This window comes from Embiotoca jacksoni, unplaced genomic scaffold (genome assembly GCF_022577435.1).
Source record: "Embiotoca jacksoni isolate LCO1_2020_lvr unplaced genomic scaffold, fEmbJac1.0.p SCAF_1, whole genome shotgun sequence".
Classification (NCBI taxonomy): domain Eukaryota; kingdom Metazoa; phylum Chordata; class Actinopteri; family Embiotocidae; genus Embiotoca; species Embiotoca jacksoni.
The window spans coordinates 19127992-19144162 of NW_027185229.1; the positions used below are offsets into that span (position 1 = coordinate 19127992).

At 40.2% G+C, this 16171-nt stretch overlaps 1 protein-coding gene across 1 annotated transcript; it reads right to left on the reverse strand.

The window, feature by feature from the left end:
• Positions 1–293: 293 nt before the first annotated feature.
• On the reverse strand, positions 294–6234 carry tas1r3 (taste receptor, type 1, member 3). The gene is made up of 8 exons (XM_069152027.1): positions 6032–6234; positions 5600–5900; positions 3832–4188; positions 3340–3756; positions 3040–3246; positions 2804–2924; positions 1723–2093; positions 294–893 (listed from the first exon to the last, which is right to left on the reverse strand). Exons 1-8 carry the CDS (start codon positions 6232–6234, stop codon positions 294–296), a joined length of 2577 nt encoding a protein of 858 aa, XP_069008128.1.
• Between the last annotated feature and the right edge of the window lie 9937 nt (positions 6235–16171).

The following is a 16171-nucleotide window of genomic DNA, read 5'->3' on the forward strand; positions in this document are numbered from 1 at the left end:
TGGAATTTCTAAAGATAAATAAAAAAATCTGTGACTTGCTTCCACAGACGCTAGGAGCAAATACAAGAAAAAAATAAATAAATCTTACAGTATTTTTAATTGCATCATTTGTCAATTAGTTAATGTAGTTAACAATACTAATACAACTAATACAAGAAAGACAATTTTACAGTATATTGTAGACTATTACACACAAACATTCCTTGTTATTATGCAAAGATGCACATGGGTGCATTTTTTTACTTTATGATCATTACACTGTGTCCACAAAGTTACATTGTAGGAGTCCCTGTTTATTGCTCTGACTGTGACTGTGACTGTGACTGTGGCTCTTCCTGAGCTGGTGTTGGTGGGACGCCCTCTAAGAAGGTACAGAAGTGCTCTGGTGTATTGAAGTCAGGTCTCCTTATCAGGAAGTAGCATTTTGGAAGGTAGTAGGCTGTCACCAGTCCCAAGTTGCTTGCCAGGGTGAAAAAAATGTAGACAATGGATCTATTCTTGGTGTTCAAGCCGATGAAGATTGGAATAAAGATCACCCAAATCACACAGTAGATCAAGGTAGAAAAGGTGATGTCCCTGGCAAGGTTATACTGATGGAGAGGCTTCACGGCCATGAAGGTGCACATGAATGATACAAGGGCCATTGCACCATTGAGACCTTGCATTAAGGAAAATCCCTCCAAAGGTATCACTGGACATGCCAGGAATGCCCTCAAAAAGTTTATTTTCATATTTGCCTTATATTCAGACAGCGAGGGTCCATTTTGAACAAACCAGCCACAGAGACCAGCTTGCACAGCACAGCAGACCAGCATAAACAGACAGCTTCCAGGGCCTCTTAATACATGCAGTTGAGTGGCAGCCATCTCTGGGAACTCTGTCACGTAGAAAATCTGTTTGAACAAAAGAGTTTGCAGCCTGATTACAATGAGCTCTTTTTATTTTGTCTGAAACATATTTGGTCTAAATTGAGTAATAACTTGTATGTGGCTTTTGGATATCTTTGTTTATTATATCAAATTATTATTCTACAGTTTCTCTAAAAACAACCCTGCTAAACTCAGAGAATATCAAGTGACAACTTACTTCGAACATAGTCACAGCTAGCTTTAGCTAAAAAATAAAGCTAAGTTGAGCTATTGACTTAGGCTACTTCTATTATCTATAAGTAAAAATAATTTTTGGTGAATGACATTTTGGTTGCTTGGTTTGTTAATCCACATAAATAACAAACAAAAAAAAGGTAGCAGACAAATGAAGACGAATGAGTTAAACTCCTTCTAATGCTGAGCATGTTTCAGTAGCTGGCATCTTTAGACTTCAGTCTAATGTAATTTTGGTGGGTAACTTTCTTTAAATCACACAATTAAATGTATTAAACTGTGAATTAATGTTTAATGTTTCAATTCAAAAACAGTAGTACTCAGATAGATATAAACTTTTTAGTTTGAATTCCTATCTCATGCCAATCATCTGGCCCATTCTGCAAGGGTTTGCAAGTTTTTGCAGCACAATGCACACAAAAGTGTGGACTGTAAGTAATAATAGAAAATAAATGAATTTATTCAGATGAACTTACAGTCATAAAATTAGAGAATTGCAACCTTTCCATCTGTTTTACAGCAACTCAATTAGCCTGAAAATGTAAAGTCCATCTCTCCCAACGTAACTGCTTCTGCAGTTACTACACTGTAGGAAAGTATTTTAGCTTCCATTTCTCACCTGTAGTGATATAGACATGATAATGGAGAGGGCAGCAGTTTGGAAAATGGATGTGAGAGGCAGCTGAAGACGACACACCACATCCCCTGGCTCCCCCAGGAAGAGAAATAGACTGAAACAGGCTCCCATCAGGCTGAGTAAAGCCACAAAACTCAGGGGTCCCCCCGAGGCCGTTACTAGTGGGGTCCCTCGGTGCATCAGGAACACAACACCCATTGAGCCCTGGCATACCAGCAGCAGCACCCCTACCAGTATCATTTGCAGGGCCACAGATATATCCTGGGACAACACGTCAAAGGTGGGATCAGTGCAATTAGTGCTGCGGATCGAGGACCACTGACGTTCAGGACACTCAGTACACTGGATGTCCTCTAAAAGTCAGAAAGCAAAAGAGGGCATATGGATTAGCAAGTATGGCATTTATAAATCAAATTGGGGCTGTATGTTGCATCGGGGAAGTAGGATTTGTTGCTGTGTTGCAAAGAGTTAGATGAGAAGATGAATACCATCCTCTTGTCCATGTATTAAATCTGGAGCTACAGCCACCAGTTGGTTATCCTATCTTAGCATAAAGACTGGAAGCAGGACACAGCTGGCCTGGCTCCCTCTGAAAGTAACACAGCGCCTACCAGGACCTCTAGAAAACCACTGCTTTAGGTTTTAACAGGGGCTTTGTGTGGATTACTTCTTGGTTGCATGCAGTGACTTCCTGGAGTCTTTGTTGATTGCCTGCCAACCTCATGATGATTATAAGACTCTGGGAAGTTATTGCATCCTGCCAATAGAGTTCCACAAATATCATTGTACAACTACAGGTTGTTTTCACACTTCGTTTATTTCACAGATTGAACAATGTGTCGATCGGTGAGGTTGCCTGGCAGGTAGATTTTGTCACATTAGGACAGAGACAGGCTCACTGTTCCTCTCTGTTTCCAGTCTTAATGCATTAACTGTTGGCTGTAGCCTTATACATAAAAAAAAATATCTTGGAATGAAAGCTAATATATCTCAAAATATTGCACTATCCATTGAGTTAAGGTTTACAGGGTTGCACAGGGAGATGAGTGAACAACCACATTACCTTCTTTTGCCTGGTAGGTCCCTGGCAAACAGTTGATACAATCAAAACAGCAGGAATGGAAGCCTTTGACTCTGCGGACCTGGCCTGTCCCACAGGCTGCTGAGCAGGTGGACTGAGGGACCTGCAAAAGTTGTTGTTAAAAATATTATTCCAGAAACCCAAACTGAATACTGATTAGACTGAATTTGATCATACAGCATGTTGATATCAATTCTCTATTGAAATACTCAAATTACCTCTGAGTTTGCGGTGTGCCATGTGAAGAGGGACTTGTTGAGAGACAGTTGTCTAAAAAAGGTTCCAACCTTTGTGAAATCTACACCTGATGGTTCTTTCCATTCCCACTTAATCACATTGTATCCTATGTTTGGGTCGCCATTACTGTCAAACTCCAAATGTATGCCATTTATGTCAACAGAAGTATTCTTTAAAACCTTCAATAGCTGCAGAAGAAGATTTTATTTATTATTTCATGAACTTCATTCCAAACTGAATTTAGTCTCCTACATAGCTGACACAAAACAAAAGAAAATCACCTTCCAGGGATAGATTTTGGTTTCTGGTCCCCAGTTACAGGATGTTGTACTGCACTCCAGCAGGTTATGCAGTGCCTGCGCTGCACAGTAGACGGCAGCATACACACTGAAAGCAGTTCGCTGCACTGCGGGGTCCTCAACCAAGCTCAAATTAGCAGGTGACAAGTTCCAACATTGCGGGCAGGGATTATTTGGATTGCCAGGCGGTTGTACTTGAGGGGATGTGTTTGCCCTCTCCTCACTCAGTTTGCTGAAGAGTTCCTGCACATAGGCAGTGAGCAGATCCAAGTTCTGTATGTTGTCAGTGAATCCAATGATTGTACCGACTGTTGCGATGTTGGGAAGAGAAGTCACTCGATTGTTGATGGCCCAACTTGTGCTGCCAATCCACACACCAGTTAAATTCTGCCTGATAACCTGGAAAAGATTATATTGGATGACTGTACTGAACTAATCTCCCCACAGATTGCATTAATTCTGTGATTCACTAACCTCTTTAAAAAAGGTCTCAGCAGGCTCTGAGAGAGAAAACACCACGACCACTCGGACATTGGCTGCTTTGATATTCTTAATAATGGTTTGTATTGCTGGTCCGGGGTCAGTGTATACTGGAATCAAGCCCTGATAGGCCACACATATAGACATATTTTCTGCTCTTTTGGAGAACTGGTGCACACCTTGTTGTCCATACTCCTCTTCACTACCCACCACCGCCACCCAGTTCCATTCAAACTCCTTCATTAGAAGTGCTATGGCATCCACTTGCCATTTGTCGCTGGGCACCGTACGGAAGAATGATGGGTAGAGAACATTGTCACTGAATTTGTCACTGGTGGCACCAAAGCTGATCTGAAGTAAGAAAAGTCACATCATGTCACATCTGAATTAAAACAGAACACTGACTCAACTCAGCCTCAGCGATTACTGATACACTACACCTAATATGAATTTAGTAGAAGTTGCATTGCAAGTGGTCTTCTGTATAATTATGAGAAATTTAATAAGATAAAATAATTGAACAACTGACAATAATGAAGGAATGCAATAATATTCTGTTCACAAATGTTTACTTTCAAGATTTACTTTTACATAACTATTTTTTGTAAATATGGTAAATGGTCTGCACTTGTATTAGCGCTTCATCACCTTATCGGTCTCAACTACTAATGAGACTGAGCTGCCATGCAAGGTGCTCGCCATCAGGAGTACATTCACACACATTCACACACCAATGGTACGCAATCGGGAGACATTTGGGGTTCAGTGTCTTGCTCAAGGACACTTAGGCATGTGGACAATATTAGGGGACAACCCCCTCTACCATCTGAGCCACAGCATCCCCTGAATAGAAAGGGATCAAGTGTGGATCAAAATCTTCAGAGACTGCTCCATTTATGCACAAACGGTGTGCAACATCATTCTAAGCATGAAGCAGGGGAAGCTATGGACTTTGTGAGTAAGTTTCCCAAATTTTATGGCTTGATTAAAAGCAGAACCTACATTTTTGTAAACAGGTATGTCTACGATTTCCCCATAGACATGAGCAGAGGGCAAATCGTTTTATTTAAAACTCAGGAAATCTGCCACAGAGACCCTTGAAGTGCTTCAGACAGTCTACAGCAAGGAAGCAACGAGACGGGCGATGTGTTCTGAGTTAGATTTGGGTTTCACAGGAGGAGAACCATACTGTTCATGCATCAGGAAAGAAACGCAACAGGTTTTCTTTGACATTCATGGGGTTGTCTATCGCAAATTCTTCCCCCATGCAGGGTCAGAATGTCAACACTGAGTTTACTGTGATAATCTGAGGCCTCTGAGAAAAGATATTCTGTGCGACCGACCTGAACTGTGGTACAATGGCATTTGAGTTGAAAACGCTCAAGTTTCTGGCCAGCAACGAAACAATCGTTGTTCCCCACCAGCCCTTCCAGCCAAATTTGGCTTCCTGTGACTTCCTTCTCTTCCCAAGAAATTTTAGACAAAGCTGGATCTGTGCTCTCTGCTCAACTTTCAATATAGAGAAATCGCCGATGTGCCCGAACTACTACTCACAAAAACTTACCAAACTCAGGTGCTGCTGTTGATCAAGCAACAAAACTAAGAATGCTTACTTACGAGGGTTATAGCCTCCAACTGCTTCGTGCATGTCATTTTGCATGCAAAAAGAGCAGTCTTTGAACTTTTCGATGCACCCTTATAATGTCAGATCTGCTAAGCAAGAGAAGATATGCTGCATTGCTAGATGTATTTGTAACCACACCTGCGGCATCATAAAGAATCCCAGGAGTTTCCCAATGACTGACACCATCTCCGAGCTGTAGGGGCCAATCACGACTGATATGCTGGTCTCATAATCGGTGTAATTACACCTCACAGATAGCGCTCTGTTTGATTTCGCAGTGAGGAAGGAGATGGTAGGCTTCACGACAATGGAAGATTGTCTGCACGTGTCATAGATTTCATAACCTAACTTTATGCCAGGTAGCATAACTTGGTTTCCGTTAATCTCATCCACTGCATATTTCATCACTAAAGCAAGACCCAGTTCATATTCATTTAATCTGTATGGATCCCGGCAGAAAAAAAAACAAAGCAGAAGGCTGGTTAGTCAGGTTAAGCATACACATTGGTGCAGAATCTCAGATATTAAGGTAAATATTGCCAAAAAGTATAATTATACATAATCCATTACCTTTCACATTTGATGCTGTTGGGCTCATACCTCAGGCTGAGGTTGCTGGTGAGCTGGTTAAGATTGAACAGCCCTCCAAGCATAATGTCCCCAGACAAACTGAGGATGCTGGTAGAAATGTTGTGGAACCATTCAGGTGAACTCACACTGCAGCTCAGTCTAAACAGGCTGCACACAAGAAGCACAGTCAAACGTGAAGTCATGATGCAGATACGCTGGAGACTGAAGCCGGAGTAACGAGAACAGGGTGAATATGTGTCACTACATCATCAAATGACGTGTATGCAAACTCAAGGGCCAAAGCCCTCCCTTATCTGGCCACCTGAAGGTTCACTAAAGCAACAGGAAATCCTATGAAATGATCCTTGCAATATTGACCAACATTTACATTTGTGGTATGAATGGACAACCTCTTACCTTTTATTATGATGAAAAATGTTTTCTTACTATTAAAAGAGAATAATATTTGTAGTATTATTTGCACTGTAGTGTTTTATGTGATTTTGTTTGAATTGATAAAGCCTTAATTCTTGATGGTGGCATCCTATTTAATAACTTTAAGGCAGTTGATGTGAGAAAGAGGGACTACTTTGCACCTTGTGTGAGTGTGTGTGGGTTTCTGTGTGTCCTGGTGCAGGTGGTGTTCATCTTTCCGGAGTATTTTCCTGACATTTGCTTGTGGTTTGAACTTTGAATCTCATTATTTCAACTATCTGTCAGGAGATGAGCACATACAGTAAATGTCTCTTTGCCTACTTACCCCGAGTTCTTATTACAGCAAAACCTCACTTGTAAATGTTGTTTTAGTGAATATTCATGCTTTTTTCCTTCTACTAAGTTTATGAAAACCACAAACAGTTCAACTTAAAGGCAGTTGGCTTATGGTAATAATATCCCATATATTAAGCTCTGTTTTATTGCATATTCTTAATTTTTTTTAAATCATGTCTTGTATTCACCTCAGTGTTTGTTTTGCATGCACATTTGCATACAATGTTGTTCATCCATAAAAGCAAATTGACATATTTCCTCCCAAGGTATTTGCATAAACCTACATTGGACATGCTCTATGCTCTTTTAGATAGTCTTTTGATAGCAATTTTAAACTTGCTTTAACTGGTGTTTGGTCTTAGTCTTTTCTTGCTAGTCCATGTTGCCTGTTTCCCAAGGTCTTTGATTGCAGAACTTAGAAAGCCACACAGCTTTTTATTTTTTCAGTTTTCTGATATTCACAATGGACAGTGTAAAAACTTCCTGATATGAACATCTGTGAAAACTTGAGCTCCCAGACAAACCCAGTAGGAATTCATAGAGTGACAGTGACCAAACAATCAAACCACAGTTATGCCTCATATGTATTTTATTAGAACACAGCTTTTTTTACCCAGTTGTCTGTTCAATGGATAACGATGCATAAATGAAAAAAAAACAAAAAACCTGCTGTTTTGGAAAATCTTCAGGCTTTGAACTATTCTCAAGTGTTTCCACTGTATGCCCTGTTATTTTTTCTCTTCCATATTTCAAGCTAAAATTTGTATTAGTAAACTGCCCTTTCAAATTACTTAGTTAACATAACAACACATCTGCTTCATTGCACTGAAAAAAAGTGACAAAAGCTCTAAAAAAAGAAGTCCTAAAATATTTATACTGGGCAAATATGTCTGCAGTGGCATGAGATATATTGCCTTTCTGTAATGTAAATCCACTTTTAAGAATATCAAACATAATCTTCATACATTCCTGTGGAATTGGCATATAAACAAGGCAGACTTGCATGAAGGGATAAATTGGAGACTTAATTAGTTAAAACAGTTTTTAGCAATACAATAGAAGCTTAATTTGACCTGGAAAAATATGACTTTAAGAGCTCAGCAAAACTATGGAAAACGAGGTAAATCATTTCTCGGATGATACAAATATTATAAAATCATTCATTTGCAGCACAATTTAACTGACGAACAAGAGGAAGAAGGTGAAACCAGGAAAGAAAGCAAAGCAGAGTCATTATACTTAAGAGTTGGGCTTTGTTGGTTATGTGCTATATAAATATACTGAATTGACTACATGCTTGACTTTGTTTGTGCAGATTCTGAACATGCTAATCTTGTTGATGTCTGCATATTCACTTTCATGAAAAGGCCCGAACAGAATCAGTGGAGGGAGTGGCTACTTATTTGAATAAAAGTATTCTTCTGTATCATAAATGAACACAAGTTTCTCATTTGATTAAGAAATAGTCACTGAACAGGGCAAAGCAAAGCAATTACCATGAACACCTCACAACAACATTAATGATAAGAGTTTGGTCGAAGCATAGTTTGCGATTTGATTACTGATAGAATAATATAGAAGGTAATATAAAATGCTTACTTCTGTTCTGCATTACAATCTTAAACTTTGGGAGCGTACTGCTGCAGGTTCTTGTAATTGTATGTTTTGTGTACTGCCATCATCCTTGCCCTCCTGTTCATCTTATCTTTTGATGTGAACGAGCATGATTTGAGGACATATCAGTTACAGGAAGGGTTTGTTCAGGGACATAAAGGAGGTATTCTATCTTGTCAGTCATCTTGACGTCAGAAGACCGGTGATGAAACTCAATGTTTTTCTTTAGTACACCCTGTCTGCTTGTTCCACTGACAGCTCATTTTACCGCCAGTCAACATTCAAAGTTTTCTTGTCTCTATGAATTGTCTGGATTACTTTATTTGCAATAATATATAAATTTGCTTACATGTCTCTGACTTTTTCCACGTGCGATTAGTGCAGGCTCAGTGTTTCTGTCCTTGTGTGCAGACAGTGGATTCAGATTAGCATCTTGTTTATGTTTGAGCAGCTACCTTTCTCAAGCATGAATTCACCAGCTGAACTGTTGTGTGTTATTGCTCTGGAAAACTTTCATTAATGATTTGCGTCAACGTCACACATATGCTCAGACTCTCAGTACCCAGACACGCTCGTTGGAATCATTATTGCATAATCATCAGTCATGTACAGTGCTTAATAACTGTAGTACTAAAAAAATATATATAATTAAAATAGCAAGCAGCAACCTGTCTCCAGAACCAATTTGCTTGGTTATTCTGGAAAATGTGCCATGTATTTACTGTATTTTGCCTTTACCGTGAGTGTGGGCATTTCTGTAGCTTAGCCACTAGATGTCAGATGTGTGTATTTTATTGGCTTCACCTACAGGGTCGCACAGACTGACTTGCCTCTGGGGCTGCTGAAATCTGGCACTTTACTTGTAGATACAGCATATTTATGTTATGAGGAGCTGGAGGCCTGAGGTGAGACAACTGAGAACTAGATGTATTGTGTTGCTGGTAATGGAGTGAAGGAGGAGCTCCCTGCTGCTGTGTGGGCAGGTACATTGTGTAGATACTGATAACAAGGGAGTCAACCTGCGTAAATGGTGCAATGATATCCTCGATCTTAATGTTTCTAAGTTCTAAGAATCTGAAGAAATGTGTTTTGTCTTGCAAGTCTGCAACCGTTTTTCCTGTGTTTGTCTTTAGATTGCCATTGGAGGAAACGCTGTTGCATAACACTTCTCATATGAAGAAAACATAAGTGTTCTTTGCATCAGGGGAACACCGTGCACATCTTGATGTGAAGAAATAGATACTCCATGTTTTTCTTTGCTTTTGTGTCTTTGTACTAGTGTTAATTTACTGTGGCTGGCAAACATAATATGCCACTAGTGCCCCTTCTGTCCGTCCCAAATGACTGTGACTGTTGCAAAACACAGTCTGAGCTGCACTCCCTCCCTCAGAGAGACCCAGGAATACCACCCGTTCTGCCTTGCTTCCTCTCTCTCCTTCCCTCCCACTGCTCCCCCCTTTGCCCGCAGAGTGGCCGGATCAGCCTCTCTCTAATCTCTATTGCTGGCCTGAGAAACACTGGGCCCGTTGTTGACATGCTGGCCTCATACCCCACAGGGGCTGACAAATTATTAGCCAGCCTCTCTGTGGAGAGTGAGGACAACCAGCCAGCCAGCGAGCCTTTGCAGCTAAGCAGCAGAATACTAAACTGTGCTTCTGGACATAAAACTGTCCGCTTGATGAGCTTCGTGGCGGTGATGCTGTAGGAAATGTGGGAACGACAAGATCCCATGTGGTGTTTTAAGAGTTTACCAAATGTGTTATCGCAGTCTAAACAAATGCTTATGGAACTGTTTTTCCCTTGCATTGAAGAGTTAAAAAAAAAAGATCCATCCTCCCCCATTCCAGCAGTAAAACTTGTTCTTCTTCTTGTCTTCAACCTGTGTGTCTGTGTCTGTGTGCTGTTCACAAGTGTTGCAACTTGTATGTATACATACATCCACATGTGCAGAGATACTGTAAATAAACAAAGAGATCAATTATTTGGCCTATCACAAGAGTCAGTGCCATTATTTAAACTTGTGTACATTTTCTGCAGAGGTTTAACCTAAATTCAACAAAAAGTACACAAAAATCAACCTTACTCGTAGAACTATGTTAGCACTGCCCAAGGACTGGAACAACGATGTTTGCACTCTTGATTGACTAACCCTCAGGTCAGGACCAAAAAGCCTCTGGTGCTCGACTCTGAAAACCATTTACGGTTCAAATCAGGGACAAGAGTGTTTGGAATTATCTCTACCAGTGCTATACAGTGGTAGCTGACTGACTCGGCAGCCGATGGCAAGGTTAAAGCAGTAGCAACTTTATTAGTCTGAGTGAAAAGGAGAAATGTGCTGTACCTTGTGCTGGAAGCGTGTACTGTGTTATGAAATGAAAAGGGATTGGCAGACAGCTGACTTGCACTGTTCTCACGCAAAAAGTAGAGTTCCAATTTTAAGTGCTGAAAATACTGCATGATTTCTTCAGATGGTGGGAGGGAGAAAGTTGAAAGATTAAGGAATGAGATGAGGAATGACATCAACCCAACAACTGATTCAGTTATGTATAAGTTTGTGCAAATGCATGTTGTTGACACAGCTGTGTAATTTCTGGTGACATTATGGACAAATGAAAGGAAGTACAGTTTGGGCAGCCTGTGTTGTACATGCAATGCCAGATATAGAGATATTAAGTAGAGGCAAAATGTAATTTTATGTGCTCAGTTGTTATCTTGCACATGACATGCACACCATCAGCTCAGGAGATGTCACTGTACCTACAGTGCTTTCTTTCATTTTAGTTGCGCACTGCATTATCTGAGATGTATTTGACTGATCCATTTTTTTGAATGCCTCACTGTGGGTTTCAAATTAACATTTAAATTGCTTGGAGCATTTATTCTGATCTCAGGTCAGTCATATTTAAGTGAGTGTGCCTTTAAGTGTGTGGGTGTGCATGTATGTGTGTCACTGTATGTGTGCGCCTTTATGGTGGTGTCTTATTACATCGAAAAGCTAACTGATAGGTCTCATCTGTCATCCTTAAATCTGTGACTCATCTGATGAGATATCTGTCATCTTTGAGTTCATCCAGCCTCCTCCTGCGGTTTTTACCAACTGAAAGTGTTGAGGTGAGCCATTTCCTGCTGTAAAAAAAAAAAAAAATTGTGGCAAGTTATGGCAAGTACTTGTAAATATTGAAAATACATGAATACATGTTTAAACATATTAAAGTGGCTCTTGTGTTATGATAACCATGTTTAACATTTATTATTCAAAAACAATATGACCATGTGAAAAGATGAACCTAAAGAGAACTATCGCATGAATCTAAATCCCCTCAACTGAGATGATGAGATATCTGTCATCTTTGAGTTCATCCAGCCTCCTCCTGCGGTTTTTACCAACTGAAAGTGTTGAGGTGAGCCATTTCCTGCTGTAAAAAAAAAAAAAAATTGTGGCAAGTTATGGCAAGTACTTGTAAATATTGAAAATACATGAATACATGTTTAAACATATTAAAGTGGCTCTTGTGTTATGATAACCATGTTTAACATTTATTATTCAAAAACAATATGACCATGTGAAAAGATGAACCTAAAGAGAACTATCGCATGAATCTAAATCCCCTCAACTGAGATGATGAGATATCTGTCATCTTTGAGTTCATCCAGCCTCCTCCTGCAGTTTTTACCAACTGAAAGTGTTGAGGTGAGCCATTTCCTGCTGTAAAAAAAAAAAAAAAAAAAAAATTGTGGCAAGTTATGGCAAGTACTTGTAAATATTGAAAATACATGAATACATGTTTATACATATTAAAGTGGCTCTTGTGTTATGATAACCATGTTTAACATTTATTATTCAAAAACAATATGACCATGTGAAAAGACGAACCTAAAGAGAACTATCGCATGAATCTAAATCCCCTCAACTTTATGGAGCTTTATCGCAAGTTTTTCAGTGTTAAGCATTGACTGTATATAAAAGTGGACGTAGCTTCATGATCTGAAAAAATGAGGCCTTTCCGGAAGTGCCTTAAACTGCAATACCACTGAGTGCCACTAGGGGTTGGCTCCATGCTCTCCCATTTAACTTCAGTGACAAAATACTAAATATTTTTTTCCATGAGACATTATGGTGTCAATTGCTAAAGTTTTTCCTTCTGATTAGTTTTCTGGTGGTCCATCTGAAAATAATCCCATCATTAATTACATATTAGGTAGGTAATCAGGTTTCCGCTATAGGTGGGCAGGGCATAGTGTCCGTGGGTTCTCAATCAGTTTGAGTCAGATCCACTGCTGGATCCTCCCCAGCACCTCCCAGCACCTCCAAATATGTCAAATATATCAGCTTGTCACGATCGCGGTCAAAAATAGAGTCAGGGCCTATCTTTAGCGCAGAGGAGCCCCGACCCATTTCTGGGATCTTGCTAACATGCGCTGTGGCGCAACCCGCGGAATATGAAGCATTGATCTGAACAGTGACGATCAACTTTGGTGGCTTTGTTTGAGATGAAACACAATACAGACAGAACCGTTGGTAATTAACCTTGAGTGACTGCCTCTTTTTCTTTTTGGGCCCTATGCTGGACTGGCAACCTGTCCAGGGTGTACCCTGCCTTTGTCTAAAGTTAACTGGGATAGGCTCCAGCCCACCCCCTTGATGTGCCAGGTAAAGCGCTTTTACAATGGATGGATGGATTTTTGATTTGGTTTTTGTGAGGTCACAGTGACCTTTAACTTATGGCCATCAAGATGTAATCAGTTCATCCTTGAGTCCAAGTAAATGTTTGTAGCAAATTTTAAGAAATTCCTTCAAGGTGTTCATAAGATATCGTTCTCAAGAAAGGGACAATGTGGGGTCATAGTGACTGTGACCTTCAACCTTTCATCCCTGGGACCAAGTGGATGTTTTTGTCAAGTTTGAAGAAATTCCCTCGAAGGTATTCTTTAGAAATCACGTTCATGAAAATGGCACAGACGGACAAGAACATATGGATGGACAACCCAAAAACACAATGCCTTAGGCTGCAGAGATCACCACATAAAGACATAAAAACCAGTCTCTGCTGGGCCACATATGGCAGACAGGCAGAATTAATTGATAGCTAGAAAACAGAATGAAGAGTTCAGTAACTTAATTGACATATTTAAGAGAAACCAAAAGCAGTTCTATTAAAGAATGAATATTGATCTTAAATCCATCAGGTGTGTAGAAACATGATTGAATATGGGTTGCATTTATAGTTAGTATTTATAGTATATATTATAGTTTTTGTGTTTTACAGCTACACAGTAAAAAATGAGCTTAAAAAAATGAAAGTTTAACTGAATATTGTAAAAAAGGTCAAAGAGTGTTTCTACCATAAGAAATACAGCCTCTGGTGTTCATTGTGTGGATGTTTAGCCCAACATCATTAATATATTCCCTGAAAAAAAAAAGTACACTTTCCTTCAGATCAGTGGCAGCTAAAGCTTCCCTGCTGGTTCACGAGTAGCATCAGGAGACGCTCCCGAGTAGAAGGCAAGACCACTCACAACAATGACACACTGTGTTTTCAGATGATTGACTCTCTTAAAGGTAAAGCCTCTGCTCCATTGATGTGAGGTAGCCTGTTTGTGAGCAGCTGGAAAAACATCCTATGCGTGGGCGCCTGAATCAGAACAGTAAGAAATTGTTGTCACTGCGGGCTGAAACATTTGGAAGTTAGAGAAGCACTGTGGAATTTTACCAGGGCAAACTTATGTAAGAGGCTGAGCTTATATAGGACAGAGGATACGAGTCATAGTCAGACAGACAGGGGGAGAGGAGAGAGAATGCTTGAAAAGGAAAGACACGAAAGGCAATTATAGGAGATAATGTTACATTATCTCCTATAATTGCCTTTCGTGTCTTTCAAGCTGCTCTCCTTTCTCTCTCCTCTAGTGGTCGAGTGCAGGAGGAAAATGCTGTTTATGAGGAGATAAGTGAAGGGGAATGAAAGCTTGGGGTTGTCTGGGGATGTCTGGAAGCCCTGTCCTGACTGCATGACTCTGTCTCTCCTCTGTCTTCTAATTCAGCTTTCTCTTTGTCATTGTTTGAACCTTTTCACTGCGCTTCCGTCCACCGTATGAGTCACACAGTGAGACTGTCAGTCATCGGATGATTTGATGTGGTTTTATTAAAAGGAGGTGCGTCTTTCCCTCTGACTCAATAATTGCTTCGTTCTGAAGACAGACAGAGATCAGCATCTGCTATGAAGAACAGAGGAGGAGGAGGAGGAGAAGGAGGAGGAATGGTTGGGAAGAGGGGGTTTGCCTGTTTTTAGAAACATACCAGCTGCCACAGTCTGACCCTCTGGGTGTCTATCCTCCTCCACACAGGTTAGAACCTGCCCCATGCAGCCACATGCCCAGTCATTTCCAGGAACCGAGCTTGAGCTATCGGTTGCAGTTTCTTTGTCAACGACTCTCTTTCCATCGCTTCTATAGCGGGGAAAATTAAAGACACTATCATCACCGTATCCTACAGTGCACCTGGAGGAATTAAAATGGACAAATTCAGCATTTGATTTCATTAGTTGCTGAGAAAAGGTAGCAAGACTTTCAGATATGTTTGATATTTCTCTCCTGATTTAAAAAAGGTAATTTATGTTTTTGTCTTTAGAGGATGTGGAAAAATTGCATCTTTCCATGCTATGACATAAAACTCCGGCTGCGAGTTACCTGTTCATCAGCAAGCAAAGCCACATAATTTAGCAGCAGCCACGAGATTACTTTTATCACTCTGTTGCTGGCCCAAATTCTCTTGAGATCACTGATGAGTTGCAGATGAAGGCAGCAACTCTGCAGTTTCCATCTGCTAATTGAGGCTGCTTGACAGTGTATCACTATTTCAATTATTTTTAGTGTGGCCAGCCTAAGGGCAGCCGCGTAGGTGGGAGGAAGGGGAGAGAAATGAAAGACTGAAAAGGATGAGAAAGGGAAATAGGTAGAAATAGAAAAAAAAAAAGACTTTTTGCGGTTCAGGTGGTATAAATCACATCAGATGAGCCATTTATGTGTTTGAAACTCCATATCAATTACCTTCTATGACCTTTGGGGTCAAAGAAGGTAATGGCAGGGGTATGTTCAAACTTTTTAGCCGATTTTTTTTTACACTGTAACAGATCCCTAAAATGATGTTCTTAGCATATAAAGCTGTTAAAATTCAACTTCCAGCTCATTAAAGATCTATCAGTAAGTACTCTACCATCCAAACAGAACACTTCGCTCTCGAAGCATAGAGTTGCTTACTGCTCTAAACGTTTTCCGGAGCCTGTTGAGGTTTGTCATTTAGTTATCAGGCCATCATGTTGTTGAAGAATCAGTATCAGCACATCTGACCTGTGAAGGTAAAATTGGAAACCTATGAGGAGATCATGCAAACCTCACTCAAGAATATCAAACTGGGTTTGAAGGGCCTTCTTGTTGCAGCAGTATCAGCCACCGAGCAGCCATGATATTACAAAAACAGCATGACCTAAAACTCGGCAGTTTGAAATATTTGAGAAGAGTGCTGTTACATCATGCTTACTGTAACTGTGAAAACGGAAACTCTGTTTCAAATACAAAGTGAAAGACGCCGCTGTACTCACACCAGGTATATTCTATTTTATTTGGATAGATGACTCAGTTGGTGCTCTTGAGCCACGGGTTTTGCGTCACTCTGGTGACCTTACAGGAAAATCCACATTGCATTACTCCAGGCAAGTGACAATACCAGTCATCACTATTATCATACAGTGGTAATAGCCT

What these genes read in the sequence shown, in the direction of transcription:
- tas1r3 (XM_069152027.1), bottom strand. Translation starts at nt 6,234, where the DNA reads ATGACTTCACGTTTGACTGTGCTTCTTGTGTGCAGCCTGTTTAGACTG. An exon ending in GATTCTTTATGATGCCGCAG is followed by an intron (nt 4,189 to 5,599) that starts GTGTGGTTACAA and finishes TTCTTACTTCAG; the next exon opens with ATCAGCTTTGGTGCCACCAG. An exon ending in GACCTACCAGGCAAAAGAAG is followed by an intron (nt 2,094 to 2,803) that starts GTAATGTGGTTG and finishes TCTGACTTTTAG; the next exon opens with AGGACATCCAGTGTACTGAG.